The sequence below is a fragment of the Chelmon rostratus genome, chromosome 2 (genome assembly GCF_017976325.1).
Source record: "Chelmon rostratus isolate fCheRos1 chromosome 2, fCheRos1.pri, whole genome shotgun sequence".
Lineage (NCBI taxonomy): Eukaryota > Metazoa > Chordata > Actinopteri > Chaetodontiformes > Chaetodontidae > Chelmon > Chelmon rostratus.
The window spans coordinates 15,829,469-15,854,706 of record NC_055659.1 but is presented as its reverse complement, the minus strand read 5'-3'; the positions used below and the strand labels follow the sequence as shown (position 1 = coordinate 15,854,706).

General features: G+C 42.0%; 1 protein-coding gene across 1 annotated transcript in view; it reads right to left on the bottom strand.

The window, feature by feature from the left end:
* The window catches only part of cacna1da (calcium channel, voltage-dependent, L type, alpha 1D subunit, a), a 53,341-nt gene extending 41,233 nt beyond the window's left edge, over positions 1-12,108 (bottom strand). The window contains exons 1-2 of the mRNA XM_041946861.1: positions 11,807-12,108; positions 9,621-9,726 (exon numbers count right to left, since the gene is read on the bottom strand). Coding sequence (XP_041802795.1) covers positions 9,621-9,726; positions 11,807-12,108 — 408 coding nt within the window. The remainder of the gene's footprint in view (positions 1-9,620; positions 9,727-11,806) is intronic.
* Positions 12,109-25,238: the final 13,130 nt, after the last annotated feature.

Sequence of the window (25,238 nt, the reverse complement as noted above, 5' to 3'; positions counted from 1 at the left end):
AGCATGTGACCACCTGAGTGTTACTACATGTGCGTGTATGAAAAGCCACATCTGAGCGTGTGGCGGCGAGCCCACAGTCACATGAGTCACAGTGACATCAACCATGTTTGATATCTGTGTGCGACCAGAGCGCTTACAAGCAGAGCAAACACAACAAACTACGAGCAATAATACCGATGTCAATGCAAGCCATGTATGGTGCAGCAGAGAGTACAAATACAACACATACGCAGCGCAGTGAGACGACACAGCAGCCAACACACGACTGTAAACCAACCAAAACGCAGGTATCAGCCGCGGGACAGTTTGAGTGCCACAGAAACGTGATAATGTCATTACGCATCTGATTCTGCACATAATGAGCAGACATAGATTCTGTAGGACTTCCCACACCACTCTCCTGCTTCATCTCCCTCCCCCATGCTCTCTCCATCTCTCGCTAACTCTCTTTCCTTCCCTTCCCCTGTCTGTATGGATCAGTCAGTGCCATCCAGCCAAGCCAGGGGGGGTGAGGGCAGCCAGCATTTAGTGCTTCTTCACCGCCTACTCCTGCAGGTTTGCACAGTAAATAAGTGTGCTCGAGTGTGCAGTCCATATTTTGTGTGTTATGCGTGTGAGTTATGTATGGGGTTTGTGTTCATCTTGTGCATCTTTGAAGAAGGGATGCTGCACTACCAGCTGATCCGACATGCAGTAATTTCACATTTTATCACAGTTTATTCTATAATTTTGTGCAATTCTCCTCAGGAAATAGTAGAATGTGTTTGCAGAAATTCATCCACATCTCTACATTGATTTTCTTGTTGGAATGTGTTTAATACGAGACTACTGACTAAATCCAACAATAAAACAATAACAGCGATGAAACATCTTGTTTCTGCTTGAATGCTTTCAACTGAAACACAGCAACTAAGTCGCAAACTAAAACACAATGTACCGCACATCTGTTCTTTATCGCTCTATATGTGTGGACCCATGTGCTTATCTTTACAGTATATAAATGTGTCTTGTGTGTAGCCTATGTGTACACACAATTTTGTGTACGTGTGCGTGTGTGCGAAGCACTGTGGGGGCGGGCAGGAGTTGTGTGAGGATGTGGATGTCACTCTGCCAAGGAAAACACTTCAAGTGCAGGTCATCTTAAGTATACCCACACTACCATGTGAGCGTCTCCACAAAGAAAACATCACACTGAATATTTGTTGCATAAGCTTGGTCATGTATTGCTTCGTTCTTCCCTAAAGTTACACGATCCACACAGAGGTGAGGACCAATGCAGTCGCTCGATTGAGTTTGTGAAATGCTGCAGCTGTCGTGTATGGTATAGCTCGACCTGTGCAGAGCAGCCGTGCGTCTGCCAAAAGGATTCAATCAGTAAAAAGCTTTTAAAAGTTTCGATAACGACGTGTGGACTGAGCTCGTTAGAAAAAGATCAAGGCTTTTCTCTGCGTAGTTTAATTGTGCCAGTGCATGCTTGTGACAAATAGTGAATCTGCAACCTGAATGCCGCAACACCTGACAGGGAATAAAGCATGTACTCTCATTTCAGTCAAGCCCACACACTCCCTCACAAATATGCACACACAAGTTATGCAAATTTCAAATGTAAAGACTTATGATCCTCCCTTCATCCCCGTCGTTGATGTGTTTGTTTCTTTGTGGCTCGTCATTTGCAAAGTGCACTGTTGAATGCTGGTGCTCTATTTACCGTGCTCCACTGCACAGTAAATGTGCAAGAACACGTTTCAGTGCTTGCAGATGTGTGTCCATGTAAGGAAGCTCATATCATGACATACAGTAGCTGTCACGGAAACCGAAACAATGGCTGGACTCAGGAAATTAAAGCAAGATCCCAAAAAGCCAAGCTTGGGCTCTTCAGCTCCAGGTCCAATCAGCTCGGCCCTGCAGTTTTATTGAAATTTCACTTTTGTAGCTTTTGGCTCAAGCAGGCATTGGTAAAGGTCATGCCTAAGTACTGGATTACTGACCCCTTACAGATGTGCTGCTGAAGTTCTTACAACATCAGCATGACATGATTAGGAAATGTCCAGGTGTCCACATTGCTTTGAGTGGGCTTCAGACCTCTCTTTACTGTTCAGTTTTCCCATTTTGATTTGGTGCCATTATTAGTTATCATGCCTCGCATGTTAAATTCATCTCTCTCACCCTGTCCAGATCTCACCCAGTCTTCCTTACACACACACACACACACACACACACACACACACACATTGGGAAAGTCAGCTAAGTAAAAATACAATTATAGTTTATGTGTATTTGTAACAATTGATATGATAAACTTTATAAATTTGGTCCATTTCCATTATTGTAGTGCTGATGATACAACCAATATATGTTTTAACACCATGCAATGACCCAACCAGTCTGTCACACTTCAAACCAAAGGAAGCAAAAGACGAGAGGAAGACAAAAGAGCACTGGAGTCGAGGTTTCCGTGAGCGCTTACTAACAAGTCTTCAACAAGAAACCTTCAAGGTGAACTGGCTGTACTCGACCACCACCGTCGCTGAAGGAATCAGCAGCTTTCAGCCGTCAAGCTCTCCTCACTGGTGAACGAGAGCGATGTTGTCTGCTCAGCTGTGACAAACAGTGCGTTACTTCTTCATTATCTATGCACAGTGCTTGTACAGTACAGGCTATTTTTGCACTGAATGTGACAGATTAGACCACAAACAAAGAGAACACAGGACTGAACTAAAAGCTTAGTTAAGTGCAACATGAGCAAAAAACAACAACAAGAGAAACAAAATGAACAAAACAATTCAAATCGACAAAGCAACGTTTGTGTTTCACTCTGATCTCCTGTGGGTGGAGAAGTGCTCACACCTGAGAGAAGGTATCTATCATGAACTGGGTGTACATTTACCTGCAAGGTGAGCAAAGGAACAGGGCAAACTGGGGACAAACCAAAATCAGCCTTTAACAAATATTAATTATTTTCTAATTTAAGAAATGTATCAACAACTTTCGATGTGCACTGTTAAAATTTCAGTGAACTACTGTGCAAGTGTGCAACACAGCAGCTACACGCTAAAACAAGCAGTTTCAGTTTTACCAGCATACTGTATCTACTTTTAGATTTAGTACTCATTTATACAATTTGCCAAGCCGCTGCATTTTATATTGTTTATTGTTGACTGTTTTCTTTTAGATAGATAGATAGATAGATAGATAGATAGATAGATAGATAGATAGATAGATAGATAGACTTTATTTATCCCAAGCTGGGAAATTGCAGTGCAGCAGCAGCACTACAAACAGTGAAATAAGTGAAAAATTCTGAAATAAGACTATAAAGAGCAAACTATACATAATAAAATATCAAAATAGCGAGCAGTAAAAAGATTATATACATAATAATAAAATAGCAAAATAACAGTAGTACTGAAAAAGTATTGCACAAAAAAGAATATCTACGGCAAATGGCAGTGTGTAATTAATATTATAATGTTATAAATTTTTAATTGCCTTAGTGACAGATTGGAGTTGCAACTGTAATTTTGCTCTCATAGAGAGTTAACAAAGCTCTCTTGAATCTTTTGAATCTTGTGTGGGTTTGATGTAAAGTCCAAATATGTCAGGATGTCAACTGGAAAATGCCATTATATAACATTTACTGAAAATCAACTACATTGTGAGTACTGGCTGGACTAAAGAGAAGAGCATAAAGAAACTATCGTCATATGTGTTATTTTCAGAGGGAAAGAGGAAAAATCATTAATTCATAAATCGGCTGTCGTTCCCCTTTAAGACGGCCTGTTTGACGCAGGCACTGCGAACATGCTCTGTTGCTGTACTTCATCATGGCTGCACTTTCACACACTATCCACACAAAGCTCTGACTCTCGCTTCACCCTCCCTTCTCTGCCTCTCCCTCACGCACGCACACACACATATACATGAACAAACAAACACACTCTCACACTTACACACACATGCAGAAATACACATTCAAGATAACAAGCAGGGACAGTGCTAGTGTGAGCCACAAATGAGCAGTTACGTTAAGTGACTAAACACATACTTCTACCATCATCTCAATGGGAGTCCACAGTCCAGACGTTGCCACTTGTGCCAGCCATTGCACACACACACACACACACACACACACACACACACACAGCCAACTGCTTCATCCATCATGCACATACACATTTATACTCCTCTTTAGACTTGCAGCCCAAACACTGGCACGTGAACGTCAGTAGCACTCCACATATGGAAATACATGCCATCAACTCCCCCAGCATCGCCTCGAACCACAGGAGTACGATTACTACATCAAAACAAAGACTGCGGCAAACAGCAACATTAGGAACTTTCCATTCTACAAAGGTACAATAAGGTTTAACTGACACAGAGCCTGAGGAGCAGCGCAGAGGAGAAACAGTGCAGAAGAAGGCAGAAGTATAATATGTGTTTGACTGTGTGGTTTGTCTGTGAGTAAGATTTAATCCCTATCGATGGAAAATTAAAAGCAACAATATCTGCAGCCTTGAAGTAGGTTGAAAAAGCAAGATGGAGGAGAACATGGAAGCACTGACAATATTATCAGATGTCAGCTCAAAACAAAAAAACTTTGCTGTGTTGTGCTTCTGATAATCTTTGACAAGAACCACTGCAATCTGGCGGATGCCTCTCAGTGGCTGGATGTCACACTGAAGCACTTGGTGGCTGTGATCAGTCAGCCATCGTCTGCAAGTCACCAAATTGGCACTGCGATGGTTGTTGGTATGTATTTACATCACAAGTTGACTTTGCTGGTAGCTGCGCATTTTGTGGCTCAGTATGTGCATTTCACGCCTGTACCAGCAACATACATTTACAACACTCTGCTACAGCGTGGCTTTTGTCTTGTTGTGCAACAGGCCGGAGAGTTCATCGAAGCCGGTGTTAAATTGTGCGTGTGTGAACTGACTGTCGATGTAAGCTTTAGGGGATAACTGATGATAGATCTGTGTGATGAGTTAATCTGCTGTGTATTTGAACCTGTGACAGGAACTTCTGCTGCCTGCTGGCCTACAGATGGTGCTGCTGAACTGCGGCCAGTATACCTTCAAATACGGGAGTGCACCGTAAAGCTAAGCATCATTTCAGATAAAACAGTCTTAAATGTGTCTTGCAACACAGGAATAATCAAGACAAGCATATGGCGGGTGACTTTTGAGGATAAGACTTTGCTGTTTTTTTTGCATGAGTTCTATTCACTCTTAAAAGCAGCATTTTGTGAGATCTGCAACAATGCCAAGTACTGAAATTAATGTAACATATTTCTACAAAGCCTGTCATCTCAATTAAAATATGCTGCTAAGAGCTGTGCTGTCTGATAGAAGGAAACACAGTTACATCACATTACTGGGAGATGACAAGCATGTAACCGCCATTACTGTAAACAAGCTTCACTTGTTAATCTTAAACAAGGGGGACAGTTGTTCACAATGACCATCATCTCCTCCTGTAAACCACTTAGCTCTCCCGAGCTTGTTGAAATGGACTTTTTGAGAATTTCCAAAAATTATATATCAAATGACCTATATTTTATTATCTTATTCAGTGGTGTTATTTTCCGTCTCATGTTATGCATTGTCTTTATTTTTATCCTTATTCTATCTTGCTGTTACTGTCATTATGAAGTGGGTCTTATTCTCCATCTTATTCTAAATTGATTTTTTTACCCCTGTTTTTCTGTGCATTCTAGGTCTTTTTTATGTAAAGCACTCACTTGGTACATGTGATTTCATTGTTATAAAGCACTTTGAGCTGCCAAATTCCTGTATGAAAGGTGCTGTACGAATAAAGTTTATTATCAATACTATTATTATTATTATTAAGGTACTAAATAAAACCAGGCACCAATCAGTCTATTTGTCTTCCTGCATTAGCAGCAATACCCATATATTTTTTCAATCATTCATGAAAAATATCTAGCAAAATGATTCATGTTTTAAAAATGCTGACATCCTCAAATATAACAGCATCCAAATGTGAAGCTGATTCGAAAGTGTGAGGTCTCTGCTGGCATCAAAATGACCTCTCAATTGGCTCATGAGCGAACATTTCAGCCTTTACATGTTTGTGTCCTTTTGTCCCCAGTAAAATAAATAGCTCTGCAGCCCCAGAGTTATGCAATGACAGTGGTACGGGCAAACACTACATGATACCAAACGCAATACGCTGCGTGTTGCCTTACGAAGGATGAGACGTATGAATCATATTCACCATGAAAAGGTCATTGTTTTGCTCAGCTACCTTCAGCAGGAGCTGCCTGGGGTGTTGAGTCTCAGATAGATAAGTCAGAAATGACCTTAAAGCAAAGGCAGGAGGGTTGCAGACTATTTGTCTGTCCCCTAGACAAGGTGGGTGTGGAGGAGACACAGTCATGTGCAGCATGGCTTGTGTGTGCGCTTCTTACTATTGCAGTCAAATGACTAAACAAAGGAAGAGCAATAAAGAAGAGAGCTACACAGGAGAGGAATGAAAGAAATGACTGTGCCTTCTCGACAGGGTTTGTGGTCTTACACGTGTGTGTTTCTATGTGTGCTCGCTACATCCTGTTACTCACTTGTGCCTCCTGGTGGTAGCAGGACCCCAATCTTTTGCCCTGTGTTCCGCCTGAGGAGGAAATTGCTTTCTATTTATAATGAGCTGCTGCATTTAACCAAGCCTTACTAACAAGACGGGCAGACTCATGCTATTAAGGCCTCTATGACTTTGCAGCATTGCCCTGTTCTAACTCCCAGCAGCTCTGCACCACCTAGGCACTGTGTGCACACAGTGTAGCACAAGCAAACGAGCAGATTCAGTACTTTTACCTTTCAGGAGTTCATGTTAACTGACTGTGCGCTAAGTGAACTGTCTACGCACCTGCAAGCCGACAAGTCAGCTTGCCTGTGTTGCAGGGTTTCGGTGTCTCTTTGTGTTGAAAGCTACACCACCTCTGAATGTGCCACCAAGTCAAAAGCCTGCTTGCAGCCTTGTGATATAATTTGATCCTCGTTTTACACATCAGGCCTCTAAGCGCCGCAACTCAGGTTTCATATCAGCCCTCAGTCCACCTGTGAGGCTGCAGAGCAGAGCGGTGTGAAATGGCAAGCTTCACTACGGCTTTACCTGCTGGCTGCTATAGCAAAACTAGCTCAGCATTTTTTCTCTCTAGCGCTCCTTCTGTGACTACAGCGTGAATACTGTGGAACAACAAGGCCAAGCTGGCACACCTGCCCTACAAAGTATTCTATTGTTCAACCTCTGCCGAAAAGGAAAAGAGTGCGTTATTCGCTCTCTGGTATCTGATTTAATGTTGACACTGCAGAATTAAACCAAAGTCCTGTGCAAGCAATGTAAAGGATCAGCATCAGGATCAGCAAAAACATCATACAGTGCTGTTAAAGAACAATCCATACGTGCACAGACAAGCCTTTGTCCTGACTACACTGAAAGGAAGCTCCTTTTCGCTAAATAATTTTATACCTAATCATCGGCATGTCTTCTCATCTCAACTCAATGATCTTGTTCATGAAGCTTGTAAGCCGCATCAACAATGCAGCTCAGTCCTGGACCATCTGCTAGGCGGTGCACAAAATGTAGCATTCTGGTTCATTCTTACTGGCTGCATCCATAAATCCAATCTGACACTGGTGTTTAGAGGAGAGCCGTACCAGGTCCACTACAACAAAATGAAAAATACCACAGAGCGACGCCCCAACAGGTTCAGACATAATGAAGACATCATTAAAGAGTGTCAAACCATCCATCACATGTTTACACTTTGAGCTGTGGTTTGCATTATAAGGCTGAAATGAGATGTAGAAGGTAGACTCAGTCCTAGCAAGCTTAGTTATTTAGTTTGATGCCATTTGGTCATCATTGGAGCAAACACTGAAACGCTCCAATATCTTTCTCCCTGCCAGACACCCTCGGATGTGATCTGCACACATATATAACAATGCATGTATATGTTCTTAATTTTTGCTAACTTTTCACAAATGTCCAAATCAACACATCTGGTTTGAAGGCCTACAACTGGAAGTCTTACATTATATTCAAATACTTTGGTGAGAAGCACATAGAGAAATGAAAGAGTGATGATTTGCTTTACGCATCAAAGTTAGTTTTCCATGGATAATGAACAGAAAGAAAACTGCATATTTAGTCTATGTGGATCGTTCGTGTCTGTCTAACACCTCATTCACCTAATAAAGTCAGCATGAGCGTCGATGCCAATCCAACAGATTGGTGCAACCATAAGGAAAAAGAAAAAGAGAGCTGCAGTGTATGTGAATGCAAAAATATTTTTTACACTCAAATCCGTAAGAACAGTCTTGAAACATAATTGCTGCTGTATTTATAGTCACATTAAGGGAGATGTTTCAGCAATGCTTTCCAACCAGCGTCACATTTTTCCAGATTCTTACTCCATATTTCTGTGTGCACACTAACATCCAGTCAACACTATTAGGACAACTCTTTCACTCTTTCTTTCACTCCCAAACTAACCCTGACAGCACACTGTACTGCATGTACTTTAATACTGTATTAGAACATCCCAGATGGCCCACTTTCCTCTCATGCACCACCGCTGTGTAAACACCCTTAGGTCACCCTCCAGGAGGTCAAACTGAGAAGCAGTACACCTTACTTGTCTAAAGTTGTCCAGACACACTTTCAACCAAAGCAGTAGCTTATCTTTGCGCAGCGGGTTCAGCAGTGTAACAGACAGAGAAACACTCCTGCCGGCCTCTTACAGCAGGCTGGTAACCTTTCACTAACATGTTCCTGCTCTCATACGAAGCTTTCAAGCACATTCAAATGTCTGCAGACACGCTGTATAAGCTGCTCATGAATCATTGAGCACCACGGCTAAATTCTGCTCATGTAAGGACCACATTCTGCGTGTTTGTCTGGCTTTTAGAGAGCGCACTCATCCTCAGCTGTGGAACAATGCTTACAACACTACATCACCCATAATTCATTACATAGACATAAATGCACAAGGTGCACAGAGTGGTGCAATGACGAGGAATTCTAAAAATAGAAAGCTGAATAAAACCTCTGTACGGAGAAACTATGACATGATAAAGCACCAATGAGGATAGTTGCCAAAGTGTTTCTTTGTGTAGGCACAGCAGATACTTCAAATCTGCATGATAAAGCACTACACTGAAGACACAATCTGCATGCAACATCTTCCTATAACTGCAATATCTCTGACTATATCTTCATCTGGAAAGAGCGATACAATCAAACTGAAAGAGGATTATGAAGCAAGAACGCATTTTTAATGTATCTTGAAAGTAATCAACAAATAAAGCAGAGGACAACAGACACAAGACAAGATAATCTGCCATTCTGTCATCATTCCTTTTGTCCTTATCACAAACACCTTTTTTCATATTCATAACAAAGAACGTATTAATTTATTTTACAGAAAACAGTCCTTAGTTCAAGCCAGACAGTAGGAGGTTTTGTCAATGTGAACTCAAAGAGTCTATATGCAGAGCAATACCAGCTTTGACTGCAAATATCTGACTGTAAATAGCAGCACTGACACAACAGTCACTGAGTTAATAAATGGATTACAACAACATATACACACTACTCACCAGGTCATGGTTTGTGGAGTTGGAATCATCTTCAGGGAAGGGGACATAGACAGCTAAGGCCATACAGTTGGCAAAAATAGCAATTAATATAAAGATATCAAATGGCCTAAGAAAGCAAGTTAAGGAAGAGACGGAAGAAGAACATACCAAGAAAAAATAATAAAAGATATGGGCAAAATGTGTTTGTCGTATCCTCTGATGTGACATTAAACTAAACAAGTTACACATGACAACTAGTTAACACATCAGAGGTCCCTGATCATGAGTCTTTGATGCATTTTTCAATGACTTGGGTTTTAAATGGCAGAACATTTGGTTATTGGTGGAATAACTTACTGCTATTTAAGCCATGTAATTCTTTTTGTTTGATTGTGTAAAGATCACTGTAATTATTTGGATAACAGTCTGAAAAGGCCGAATGACCCGTTGGATGGCCTGGTGAATCCACAGACATACAGTATGCAACCTGTGGAGAGTGGTTGAAGGTCAAAAAAGGTTGGGAACATCGGTTTTGCACTGATGTCACCAGTGCCTCATCTCTTAGAAACTAAACGTCAATCTGCAGATTCACCACCAAAGCTAAGATACAATGGCCGTCCTAAAAACAATTAATGAATTAAAGAAAAGGATCTTCGAAGTCAACTGTAGAACTGACGACAGAACTATCGATTATACACACAGTAGCAAATCATTTATAACACGTCATAATATAGAACATTAAACATGTTATATTCAGCTCATTCTTCACACTCCTGTGATCACTGACTGGTATTTCAACTGTCACCAGTTTCATAACTACACGACTGAACAGGTCAACTGTCAAGGACTCCAAAAACCAAACATATGATGCTGGAGAGTGCCAGTGATTGGCGTACCAGACATTCGTTGTCACATGGTTAACGCTGAAACTGTCGCAGATTGCTCACGTTTAGGTTGAACCAGACCTTTATCGTCAAGTGGTTGAAGTTCTGAAATGGTTGTGGTTTGCTTAGGTTTAGTCAAGAAAACTACTTGGTCGCAACCTAAATAGAAATGTAAATATGGGTCTTAATAACCTGCTTGACCTATACAGCCATTTTTCTGCTGACGACGAGCTGTGAATGCAAAACAATTGGGGGCTCCTGATACAGCCACAGCTGCATTTCCCAAAGTGCACTGCTAGTAAATCCCCACTGACTTTTTTTTCAACAAACACACAAAGGTGGATTATGAAATGTATCTTTGCGATTCACGTTCGGCAATCTCCTTTGTAACATCTGATGGCTTTTGTGAAGACAGCATCTGCTTAAGCAGCAACAAAACCCACCAGACTGTCACACAGCTGTGCTGTGCCAGTGTTGAGTCCCTAACTCTACATACACCGCCGATATTCTAGGGTTCAGTGACTTTAACTTAATATTTTGTGAGAGAAACTTATTTCAGTACCTCAGTTTAACATAATTTTCGACTAGGACTCAGAAGGTTTAAAAAGTATAACAACTACATGTACTTATCAATACAATACTGTACAATGGCTCTTGAAGACGCTTCGCATCATTCTTCATAACACAGTGACTTGTGGAATTCAGAAACAGGTACGCAATGTCTAAACCAAGAGAAATTAGGTGTTTTTTCTATTATTTTTGTACCCTTTAAGTGCCTGTGTCTGATTACACAATATGAAATCACCTCCATGAGCACAGTAGGAAATCACCTGATGTGGCAGTCATGTAATTACCACAGCGAGGGTCCAACAGAGGTACACACACAGGAGCTGTGAACAAGCAGGGCGGCAACTAATGATCATTTTCATTATTGAATAATGCTCCAATTATATTCACAACTAATCCATTAATCATTTTTTCTATCAAAGGCCAGAAAATAGTGAAAAGTGTCCATCACAGTTTCCCAGGTAACGTCCTCAAATGTCTTGCTTTGTCTGACAAAAATCCAAAACGGAAAAATATTCAATGCACACTGACATAAAACAAACAAAAATCTCACATTTAGCCCGAGAATGTTTTGTGTTTTTGCTTGATAAATTACCTAAATGGTTAATTGATTATCAAACTAGTTGCCAGTTAATAAATCAACCAATGGATTAATCAACTAATCTAATAATTTCAGCTCTATGAACAACTAATGATCTTCAAATCTCAACACTCAGCCAAGCAACCATCACCACATAACGCCAATGTAAAGGATACTTCCACTCCACCAGGCTGATGCAGGCCCTGCGTATGGGGTTGTTGAGGTTGAGGCAGAACAGAGCCCTTGGTGGCCTGCTGTTGGCGTTACTGCCCTGTTTCTTGCTTTTGGCATACTGCTGCCGCTTCTTCTGTGCCAACGCACCTACCGGGATGGTAGTGGACGCTGGGGCAGGCAGGGCGGGAGGAGCGGGTGGCGCCGCGGGGGCTGGGGCTGGGGCTGGGGCTGCGGCAGGGGTGGAGGTGGGAGGGGCCTCTGGGGCCGCGGGGGCTGGGTCTGGGGCGGGCCCGTTGGCGCTCATGGTGCGGGCGTGGCTCTGTGAGGAGCATCCAGCAGCATGGATCTGCCAGGGTAGACAGGGAGGCTAAAGAAGGGCAGAGCAGTCTGACCAATGAGCTGGCACGTCACCAGGGGGAGCGACTCTGGTGCTGCTGGCATAATTTGCCTCTGAGAAGAAGAAAAAGATGAGAAGAGATGGCATCAGTGCATTTTCAACTAACAATAAAAGAATAATTGATATTGCTTTTAAGGGAGAGCGGAACACATTGCACCTGTCCTCCAATCATTACAATGGTGTGCATAATGCACTAGAGTAGACTTTAAGGCTCTCCTGCTCGTCTGTTAAGCTCTGAGTGGCCTCGCAACATCATATATATTAAACCTGTTTAAAAGCTATTCTCAGGTCATCTGGTTGTAATGTTCTCAATCATGCTTGAGTCAGTTCAACATTCGGAGAAGCTGCCGTTAGTTTTATGCCCGTGCAAGCTTAAACAGTCTTCCTCTCGTTTCTTTTTCTGTTGCCTTTCCTCCTCTTCCTCCTTCTCTTCCTTTCCTTTTGTAACTGAATAGTTAACACAGTATGCGAGTCTTCCTGTATGCTTGTTGTGGACAGATGTTATCATTATTAATACTTTTATTAGGCATTTTGTTTCTCTCTTCTTCTTTCTTTTCTTCTAAAAGTTCATGTAAAGCTGAGTATGAAATGTGCTATATAAATAAAGCTTGCCTTGCCTTAATCCAATGTGTTTTCTTTGTCCAAGATAAGTCCTGAGAATCCAGCTCAGACTCTAATATTTCTGCTTTTAGAGCCATCTGTTGTGCTGCAGAGGTGCACTGAACAGGTACGCCGTACAGTAGGTGCTCCAAATGTTCTCAAAGGCATTTAGTGATAGTCCATATTGGTGTATACCGCTAAAATTTTCAGTTTACCTTGGACATAATTGACATTATGAGAGCAAGGACATTAAATCACACACAAAGAGTCAAAGATGGCAAAGTCTTGGGCAGCTTATTGAAATGCACTTGTCTCTTGAGGGGTAAGAAAGCTATTTGTTCCCTCAAACATGCAAATGAGATGGTTCCATAATGTCATCAAATGTGAAATGTACCCCGGCGTACGCCTCAAACAGTGACCATAATGAAATGTGCAACCGAAGCCGGGGTATTTTCAAAACTACACGGAATGTGGCAGGTTGGGCAGGTTCTTATGTTGCCATCCAGAGCCTAAATTTAGTACAACAAAGCAAAATGTGGTAAACCTGAACATATTCTCTGAGTAACAACATGAAGGCTCAACCCAAAACACACACACACACGCAAAGCTGCAAAATCAGAGCTGCCACTCTCAGACATCACTTGGTCACATCAGTTGTGTAAGTCCTTGAACTGCGAGCAGGCCCCGCAGAGGAAGAAACAGAAAAGGTCACACTGCAGCGATGCTCTGAGAAGAATTACTCTTCATATTGCATAGAAAGCTGTGATATGAGCGGTGCTGTGATGTAACGCTGCGCGTCTTCTGGTGGGTTCGGGCTGCCAGCTTTGCATCTCCTTTGTGCTGCGATGCTGCCTTCATGTAGCCGCGGCTAGTGCAACCTCAATATGTGAACAATGCGTATTGAATGCGCTGATTTGGGAATATTAATTTCCGCCGCTGCGCCGACAGCGTCGACCGTGCGCCCGCGGTCAACATGAACACTGACATTTCCATGAGCGATTCGTGACAAAATAACCAAACATCGAGCGTCCTCACGTTTCTCCTTGGACGCCACCAAGGTAGGATTTGGTGAAATATCCACCCAAAATGATGCGAAATGACAGCCTGACTCCGGGCGCTCGTATGGAAAATTGAGCAACGCACAGCCGTCAGTTGATCCTCGCTGCTCAGCAGAAACAGCTGGCACCGTTATTGCATCAAACCTCAATCAGCGGTGCTCTCACACTCAGGGCTAATATAGTGGACAGTCCACATGAGCAGAGCCCACCGCGGCTTGGAGAAAAGGTGCCAGCGCCGACCCGCTCTGTTAAAATCGCGTTAAACGTATCAGTAATGACAAGGCGACGAGTCTCCTCTGCAGCCACAAGACGTAACAGCGTCGAGGGAAAAGTGGCCATTAATAAGTGCGCTCCTCTGCCAATAAAGAAAAAGGCATCATCATTGCCTGCATGCAGGAAAACGCAGCTATGCTAAGAGGCTAACTTTAGTGAGTGGGGCACAAACCGCACCGTGCAGTACCTTTTCTGAAGACTCTCTAATTCAGCCGCGGTCCTCTCCGCTCGGTAACACGGGTCCAGACCTTCGGAGGGCGAAAGACGCAGGTCCGCTCACAAACGGCGGCTTAAAATTCATCGGCTCCGGGAGCTGGAGGGACACGCACAGTCTGTGCATTAATTAAGCTCTTCCATGGTGATCGCGCAGAGCTGGAGACAGGAGAGTGCGCACCAGACAACAGAGCATCCTCGTCCGCTGCCTGCTTATCGTCACGGCGCCAGTGAACAGTGAAACGAGTGCGCATCAGAGACCAAGCTCTCCTCCTTCTGGCCCCGACCCTCCTGCCGCACAGCACCCTGCTCGCATCAGAACCGTGCCACGGCCTGTCCCCAGCGTTGACTGCTCGCGGTTCCTCAGTAGAGGCTGACACCTTTCAAACTGGGTGTCACATGCAGCAGCCATTAATCACGTGAAGGTCACTGAGATAGTTCTACTGAGGAGACTGGAAACAGTGTGAGCCTGTGTTTTCTATTTGGGGACAACAGCTGAGCTACTAACATGGCAAATACTAAAACGCAGGCTTGGCAACTTATTTTAATGAGAAAGGGCTCATAAAGTGTAGCTTACGGCTTTGTTGTGGTTCATAAGTCAGTTACTAATGCTTTATACACCATTTATGACTCATTTATTAGAACAAATTTTGGGTTGCCAAGTTGTGAGAATTCCCACATGCAGCTGTTTTTCATCCGTGCTTGTAAACAAAGCGGTTATAAATGTTGCTAATCCAATAATAATGTGTTTCTCACCCTCTGATAAGATATGTGGTTGTAAATGTTAATAAATTCATTAATAATGGTCTTTAATCAGCAGATTTGCAGATGAGTCTAATAAGTTGCCAATAATTTGATTCTATGTAGCAGTTTGTTTTTCTTAGTAATATGTAGTGAAAGGATGTACGGGATTTCCATATCCTGGCAACCCGAAAATTGTTCTTGTTGGGGTATAACTGAAAATGATTCAGGTTCAACCAGTAACGTCTTAATAAAGGTTTCATATGAGAATGTGGCAGTAAATATGGCTGAAATCCAGATCATTGAAAATAAAATGTAGCAAGACAGCAAAGCCACTTCTGATGTTCTTTGATGGCCACATTGGACTATAAACCATGCTGGACTAAGACAGGAAACAGCACAGGGCCCCGCCCTCATTAGTTTTCAGCTGTTTGGTCACTAAATGACAACTCTGTTTCTGGAACAAAGTCGTACACTTTGTTGCTTGAAATATTATGAATGTAACGTTTTGTTCTGAGAAAATATACAAAATTTTGCATCAAATATGACACCGGAGCGTTGTTGAGGATTATGTGGGATTATCATTGATTAAATCATAAATAATTATTAGTTATCATCTTCATAAACTCTCAGATCTTCAGCGAGTGCCCCACAGGCCATCTGAGGCTCCAAAGTAGTTATGTATTGTCAACTTATACGTGGCCACAAAGAAGCCTGTAATTTAGAGCACTATAAATGTAAAATGAACCTGTCATGGCTGCAGCCACTGTTGGAGTATGGCAAAATCTGCTTTTAAAATGACAGGACGGGGAGACTGTGGTGGTCAGTCCTCACTGGCAGAGAGTGGCGCTTCAGCACATTGCACTCCCTGAAGAAAGCAGTATGTAGTCCCTCAGCTCCCAAACACAACAGGTTTTCCGTTATCACTCCACTCATACTCCAAGAGAAACCTGCTGCACAACGTGATGAATGCTCCTAGTGAGCTGCATTATGTAGTTTAAAAGGACATTTCAAGGTGGTATGAATGTATGGCCTACAAAGCTGAGCTGAAGGATCAGGGCAGCCTCTGAAGTGGTACCAGTATATGGCAGATATCAAAGCATTTCAACAGTTCAGCAGGCTGCAGATTCGGGTGATAATTCTAAACCTTTCACATTGTTCTAATTAAAATATCAGTTATAGCCACTTACAGAACATCCATTCTGTGTATAATGAAGGTCCACATGTCATTCAAATGATGCACCCAATTACTAATCTTTGCTATAATGATATTCATGTCCCTCCTGCCAAAGTCAGTGAAAATGTGTCGTTTCCTCTGACAATATGTTGCCCTCCTTCAAACTGCTCCCTTTTGAACTACGTTTCCCATTTGCCTCCAGTGTTCGTGATGAGAAAGTAAGTCAACACCACTCTGCCTGATCTAGTTGTAACACACGTACCTCTCTCCTGTTACAGCACTTCTTTAGAAGCAAGCAGATTCTGGAATATTCCAGATGAAGATAAATAAAACACTATTCCTTTACCACTATATTTTACGTAAAAAGAAGAGACGTACATGATGAATGTGAGACTCTTTTATGTTCAGAAATCATTTATTTTGGTTTCATAGCCGCTTTTTCTCTTTGGGTCTGACAGAGATTAAAATATCTCTGTTGACTTAATTTTAGCGAGTGCTTCCCATAAAATGCTTCAAATAACACATTGTCCCTGTCATTACTGTTAAGATCTGTAACACTGTAAAAGAATAAATTATCGGGCCGACTCATTAAATTCTGATCTCATATGATGTCATTCATTTTGTGGGGTTAGTAGCCTCTTCGGCCAATACTCTTGTTCTTGTCCTAAAAGCTGCTTATTTGCAAGTAAAAATCCAGTCTGGTAAATGCAACAGCATCATAGGGCACTTGTACATCTGTCATGCATACAGCTACACATTAATCCCACCCTTATGAAAAACTAATGACCAAATGATAGCTTTGACCCACAGAAGACCCTTCAAAACCTCTTCTCTGGATTTTTTTTCTTTTTTTTTTCAGTCAGTTGTTGTGTTATCAAATTTATTTAGTAACACAAGCTCTGATGAAACAGCAACAATTTTAAAAGTTAAAGTTTTTCAAATGTTTTTTCTAGAGAAGCGCATCCATTAATATCCACGACCATAGTGCAGCAGAACTGAAAAATACAGCTTGATACCACAAAAATGTTTTAGTTGCAGGTCTCTCAAATATCAGTGACCACAGTACTATTGAGCTATTATTGTGAGTGTTGTGAAAATCCTACTTGCCAGAGTAGAACAGCTGAGCTGAGGCCTTTGTTTCACCTACATGTCCCAGCTGACAACAAAGGGCAGAAAACAGTCATTTTCTTCCGTGGCAGGCAGGTCAGTGAGCGAGCTGCAGCAGCGTTTGGTGAGCGATGGAGAATGACTGGGCGAGGAGGCAGCGACGAGGCTCACCATATCACCTTACCTGTCTGCCCAGGATAATGGTTTCTTCTTGAATCGTCTTGAATTATTCACCTATGGATGAGGTGGTGTGTGTGTGTGTTTGTGTATTACTCACATTGTGGGGACTCGCCTTCCGTATGGGGACAAAACGCAAGTTACCAAAACGTAAAGAGATCAGTTGTAGGGTGAAGATTTTGGTTAAGTTTAGGTTGGTTTTAGGTTCAGTGTCAGGCAAGTAGTGCTTATGGTTAGGGTAAGTCTCCAGGAAATGAGTGTAAGTCTATGGAATGTCCTCTGAAGTGTGTGTGAGTGTGTGTGTGTGTGTGTGTGTGTGCTGGGTAATAGGCGGGAGGAAGGATGTGGGAATTTATGTATACAAACATGTATTACTCACATTGTGGGGACAAAACACAGGTGGATAGACTGAATTATTAGATTTTATGGTGAACTCCTGGGTTGAGGTAAGGTTTAGGGCTAAGCAAGTGGTGTTTCTGGTTATGGTCAGGTAAGTCTACAAAAGTTAATATGTAGTCAAAGTAAAGTACGTTATGCAGTTCGAGGGCAAATAAGAGACACATCTCAGATAATATACTTTAGAATGGAGCAGTGATTACAACTAGTCCACTCACCTACACTGGCCAGCCTGTAAATGCGCCACAAAAGCTCACTGATTAACACCTCACCTAACACTGAACACAGGGAAGACCAGGGAGGTCATTGTGGACTTCAGGAGGTCCAGAAACACTGATCGCAAGTGGTGGAGCATGTGGACCACATCATGTTCCTGGGCCTCCACATCACATCTGATCTCTCCTGGTCCATGAACACCTCCCGCCTGGTGAAGAAGGCACAACAAAGGCTCTTCTGCCTCAGGAAACTGAAACGAGCTGGACTCTCCTCTCGGTTGCTCGTCAGCTTTTACAGGGCCACAATTGAAAGCATCCTCTGCCTTAGTGTGACAGTGTGGTATGGCAGCTGCACGGCACAGGAGAGGAAACAACTGGCACGGGTGGTTAAAACTGCACAGGGCAACGTGGGCTGCCCCCTTCCTGACCTAGACTCTATATATGAAGGCAAGAGGGCTAGATCCATCGCCCAGCCATCCGGGCCACAGACTGTTTGTACCGCTTCCATCAGGAAAGCGGTACAGGAACATCAGCACCACCACCAACAGACTGAGGGACGCCTTCTTCCCCAGAGCTGTCAGAGCTATCACCCCCAGCAGCCCCTCACTGCAGTGAGAGACTGTGAGGACTAAGAGCCACTGCACACTGCACTTTTACACCTTCACCTCCACCTCCACCTCCACCTGCACCTTCATTTAAGCACACACACGCTTACCTAAATGTCAGCTGCATCTCAGTATATACATTTTAGTATATATTCAGCTGTTGTTGGTATATTTTATTGTTTTAGTATATTTTTATTTCTGGTATATTATTGCATTTACGCATATTTTTACTGCATGTTAGTTTATTTTATTCTCTTTATTTTATTTTTTTATCTTTCTTATTATCTACACGGGGGTTGCAATGCAAATTTCGTTGACATGCTCAATGACAATAAAGGCAATCTTGAACCTTATATCTTGTGTGTCTAATCGGTACACGTGGTTTGTTTCCATCTTCTATGCGTGAGATGCAGTGACTATACGACCGCAGAAAGTCACTGCGCCTGCGCAAAGAAATAGCTCCAACGCAGAACCACTTGTAAAACTACAACTTTTTTGGGTTTTGTACAGATTAAACAAACAAGATATAATACAAGGTGTTACTTAGTGAGCTTTAGTGATGCTGGTTGGCATCATTTTCCACCTTTCCAGGTATACAAGCTAACTGATTCTCCATTCTTTATTCTAAGCTAAGCTAATAGCTTTAGCTTAATATTTTTTGCAGCAATCTTCTCATAACTCTCGAATATAGCAAATACATAACAGCAAATAAACATACCCAAAATATAGAACTATTTAATGGTTTATTATGTGTTGACGACCTTCACATCACTTTAACCTGATTTAAACACATTATTTGCCGTACTTGATTGGAAACATATCACTACCGTTTCTTTCCAACCTCAGCCTTCAGAAATGTGCTCTTCTTTCCATTTTTTTCACTCGTTTCTCCTGTTGTTCTTGACCTGGCTTTCTCTGTACTGAAGATTTCCATACAGAGACTGCTGTGTGGTAGTGAGGATGGTGGAAATAACAGTTGCATGTTTCAGTGTTCATTCACCTGGAATAGCTGATGTTCATGTATGCCTGTGTGTTTGGGTTTTTTTTGTGAGACTGTGTTCAAACTCTGCGTCTGTCTTCCCCTTCAAACACACACCAACCCTGCGTGTGTAATCCCCTGTAGGAAAGCGCAATGCAGTTCATTTTCACTGAAAATAGAGTAAAAACACAGGGAGAGGGTGTAGTGGCCCCCAGGGACCACTGATGCCATTTGGCTCAGTACAGCAGTCTGCCCCCACCTCCGATTTGATCTGCTTCTCTACTTTCTGCGCCACCAAACTCTCCCAACCAAAATTAACATTATTCAAACATGGTGATTCACTTTGAAACTGAATCATTCGACAGCAGGAGTTTTAAACTTCTCTGATCTCACAGTACTCGATAAAGGAACATCATAGTCTTAATTTCACAGAAAGTTGTTTTCGCTATTTTCTGTGTCATTTTTCCAAAGATAATTATGAAGATGCTTTATCTCGAACAGTTTGCAATCCCTGAGTAAGAAGATCAAATATAACACATAAACAAACATAATTCTGCACAAAGCAGGTCTTTGGCTCTTAACTGTGCTGTGGTGAAGGTCCTGTGTAAATGCTGTGTTTGACTAACCTCTGCAGGGATTATGATGTGTTGACTCAATAAAAACGTGTTTAGTTTACAGATGCAATTTACGGCAAACAGCTGTTATGTTTTTTCATCTCTTTGTAAATGCACTTAGCTTTTACACTATGTCCTTGATCCATCAGCCTCGCACTCCCCCTCACCCTCTCCCTTCCTCTCTCTCTCTCTGCAGCTCTTTTCAAATCAAATTGCAATAAATCTATGGGAGCGCCTCACTCATGTGCTCATAAGCGGTAAAACTGCTGTTTTCTTCTGATTGCTGTTCTCATTTAATCTCAGTTCTCATTCGCCATTTCTGTGGCTTCACTTGCTGTACATCTGAAATCTTTGTTCTTTTCAATCACATCGCGGTAATGAAGGTTTTGCGATATTTCAAAGAAGTATGAATATTAGCACATAATGTCTGATGTCTGATTTCCTGGCCTGACCGGGCATATAAAACCTGGTTAAAAGGCAGTGATGCAAAAGCACTGATGCAACAATCAGTGGTTTTGCATGTTTATGAGAGCTGTGTGTATATTTGTGTGTGTGTGTGTGTGTGTGAGGGAGAGAGAGAGAGAGGGAGTGTGTTGTTGGAGCTGCTTGAAGGAGAGCAGTAGTGATGGAGCCTGAAAGCCCTGCAGCGCAGCTGTTCTCCCAGTGCATCGTCAACTTCACTGCTGAGCCCACAACACACGCTCAGCCTTAACCCCTGCTCGCACACTCTCCTCTCCTCTCTGAATCTTCCTCTCTCTCTTTGTTGTCTCTCCTTTTTCTCTTCATCCACCCTCCCTGCTTATCTAAAGCTCTGCATCGGAATCTTCATATATCTCATCTTCAAATGGTTCCTTAATCCACTTTGCTTCAATTACCTCACTAATTTCGCCGCTATGGCACGCTCTCAGTCGTTTTCACTTGTTTTATCCCGTGTATGACCCCTGCTTCCAGGATGATCATCCAATCCAGCTGTGAACAGCTGTGTGGCTTGATGCTCTGGTGATAACTCAATCATAACTCAGTCGTAAGTCTTGTGCACTATCAGGAGGTGGGGCCTTTGGGTGATAGACAACTCTCAGATAGAAGGGCAAGCGCTATGTCATCATGGTGACTGCAGAGCGATTTAAGGAAATGGAGTGATAAGAGCAGAGTGGAGGAGGGTAAAGCCCGAAGGAGCGACTGGCATTAAAGCAATGTTCCAAGATTCATGGATGTGTGTGTGAGATTCTATGCATATGAGTGTGAGAATATTCCCGAGTTCATTAGTGTGTTCAAGTGTGCACGCGTGCACATGTCAGCATGCCCGAGTGCATGTGCACACATGTAGGCCCGTATATGTGCATGTGTGTTGTGTATCTGCATTTGTATAAATCTCATTAATTATTCAAGCCCGACGACGCTGAGTACATTTTTGTTTACCTGAACTCTGCGTTGTGTTGGAGGAGCCACACACACGCTCCGTGTTATATTAAGGCATTGTTTCAAAAGTGGTTGCTTTGCTCCTCTTTTTCTGCCAGAGAGATTAAAAATAGAAACATTCATGCTCTCTGAATGTACTTTCCCTCCAGGAAGTGTGCAGTTGTGGGTGTCTGACATTGGCTGCACACCATCACGTGGCGCCTTCTTCCCAGGCTACCATTGGCTGGCACCTGTGGGGCTCTGTGAAGAAGAGCTTTTCTGACAGGACCCAGGAGCCCAGAGGAGTTGCTGGAAACTGGGAGAAGGACAAAGTCGGAGGAACCAGGAGAGCAGTGGGGGTGCTTTACCATGGTATTATCAGGGCTGTGAGCGCGGAGGTGCTGGGACGTGACCTCCCAGCTACAGTAAAGGGCAGGAATCCACAGAGATGATCACATGGCTGAAGAGGTGCAGAGGGAAATGAATGAGGGACAGGAGAGGACGATGATTTGCAGCAATGACACTCAGAGAGCACGTGTCACCATCATAGAAGTTCAGCTGACACTTGAGTTTGTCCTGTTGTCCTATCTTACTGTTACCAAAAACTTTGCATATGTTCACACTTGTTTTAATTCCATACAGCGATGGTATAATTGATCAAGTATTGATTGATTCCATAAATAATGAATACGTCACATTTTTACTATCAGTAGCATATTGGCTCTTTATAAGTCATTATAAAGCACTTAATGCCTATTCTGGGGGTAAAGGTTTTCAGGATTGGAATTCATGTGCAACAGCTTCATTACTTACTATCAATGAAGAGTAATTAGGAGGTTGGTGAGGAAAAATCTCAGTTAATGCCCTAGCAGCTGTAGAATATGGTCATGCGGAATAAGGCATTAATAAGTGCTTTATAATGACCAATAGAGAGCCAATATGCTACTAATATATATACTGACAAACAACTAGTTAAAGCTGGATATGTGTACCTTAATATAAAGATATAGCAATGAGTTAAAACTTAAAATATTATTTATCAGTAAATAATAAAGTGAATGGAACAACCCTGTAAACCATTATTTACAGAGGCTGTCATCCTACATTTATGGGCAGACAGTGTCCTCTGGTGTTTCATGTTGGGAATACAACTGGCCTGGAATGAAAGGACGCCCAAAATGGAGTAATGAGACAGCGAATGGTCCTGCGACACATGCAGGACAATGTCTTGCTAATGTTTCCATACATGCTTCACTCACCTACTGAGGCCTTTCATGTCAAGCAACAGACATGATGGTGATGATTGATAAATTATAGCTCTTTTGAAACAGATCAAATCTCAAAATCCTAAAAGACATGTGTAAATGTGTAAGCTGTTCACTGCAGTGTGCTTCCTGCTCACCAACAAGAATGACATTGTGCATGATTTCACCCCTCGCCTCCTTCCAGTGGAAGATTCTGGACTGTACCACATCAGCAGCTGCAGATGAAGCTACTCTAATCTCTTTTTAAATAATCCTGTCATTCATTGACATTTATGTCTCAAAAATATCAAAATCCTCAAAAGGTTCTAGATGGAAAAGTTTTCATCTGGCTTTTGTTTTACTGATTCTCTTCAGATCACATGTTAGATACTGCAGGTGACCACAGGAAACAGGTCAAATGTACCATCAAAGATTATCCTCTAGATGGCAGACCGGCTCTCTCCATAATGATAATCCTGCCAGATGCATGTTTGAGCAAAGGCTGCAAATCAAACACCGACATGTTAGCAAACAGTTTTAAACATATATTCTATTATTTATCAAAATAATGGATTTGCCATTAATATTTCATTTCATTTCAATTTAAATACAATGAAAATATATTGTGGCAAATGGTAAAAAGGTTAAATGTGTACTGTGTAGCATAAAGCTACTGGGCTGTGTTTATCTGTGCAATTACAAACTGAATTTTACATTATGGAAATAAATAATCTTCAGTTTGAGAGAGAGGAAAAAATCAGCTCTAGAGTTTGAGTGCTTAATCACTGTTAAAAGAGACATATTGAGAATAAGCTCTCAGTAGTGAGGTCCAGGCACGTCTGCTCCATGAGGGCGAAAGAACACAGTGTCCTCAGTCTGTAGAGTCATCAGATTCACTGAGCATCATGACGTGAGACAGAGAGCAGCGAGAAAACAGAGGCTGCAGAGGAGATCACGACTGAGGAGAGATGTTGTTCCATTTTAACCATCTCGGAGGTAAATCCCCAACTTGAAAAAGCACCACCACTCTTCCCTTTGTCTCTTTGTCTCTTTTAAACACAGTGTTACAGTCCCTTCCTCAATTTTAGATTTGCTTTAATGGCATGACCGTAAATAAGAACAGCAATGCAAAAGCAGCTTGTTTAGATAAGTATGTAATGTGTATGTATGTAAATCTACTAATTTAGATTGTGAGGAAAAAGAGATTTTAAAAATCGCTGCACATTACTACACAATAAATACTATATAGGCCTCACAACACATACTATATCATACTGTACGGAACAAATACATTACTAAACAACATAATGTACGACAATGACAGGAAAATGAACAATTGGCAAAAATAAAGAATAAAAAAAGAATATAAGTGATCAAGTGATCATCTTTATCTCTCTTACATTCTTGGATTTTGATGCTTAAACTATTTCAGGATGGTGAAAGCCAGACATGATGTTGATCATTACAGTATGATGAATGATGTAGAGACGTTAATCAGTATCTGGTCTTAAAAACAGGGTGAACTGGTCTTTGGACTTTTGGACTAAATTTATCTCTTAATTAATTTATTTGTGCTTCCCCTTGTGTTGTGTTGGATTGATTTTTGTGGAATATGAATCCTGTTGGGGTTTGTGGATTGACATTGAAAAAAGTGCCCTCTGTGACTCTCACATTCTCTCTTTTGAATTCTTTTCCTTTTCCTTTTTGTCTTTCTTGCCACTGTAATTCTCCTTTCATGACTCGCATCCATCATCTTTATTTCTTGCTAAATTTCTGACTAAAACAAATTAGGGCCTGTTCAAACATGTGAATTGACAATAAGAACTAGGTATTCAGAGAGAGAGAGTAAATAACAAAGAATAATCAACCATCAAGCTATGAATTATTAGTTTGGACAGTGAAGCCAAAGTGAATCAGGGTGAGATGCTTCAAATGTCCCCCCTCCTCCCTCCAATTATCCAGCACCTCCTTACACACACACACACACGCACACACACACACACACACACACACACACAAAGACAGAAACGCACACAGACAGACAAACTAAGCCACATCTTTAACTGACACACCTCCACCATCCCAGTCACACAGTAGCCAATGAAATGCATGCCATTGGATTTTAGCAGTAACACCCAACTCACGTCACTGGATCTCCCCTCCTCCCCTCCTCTGTGTGTCTGTGTCTGTGTGTGTCAATGTGTGTGTGTGTGTGTGTGTGTGTGTGTGCGAATGTATGT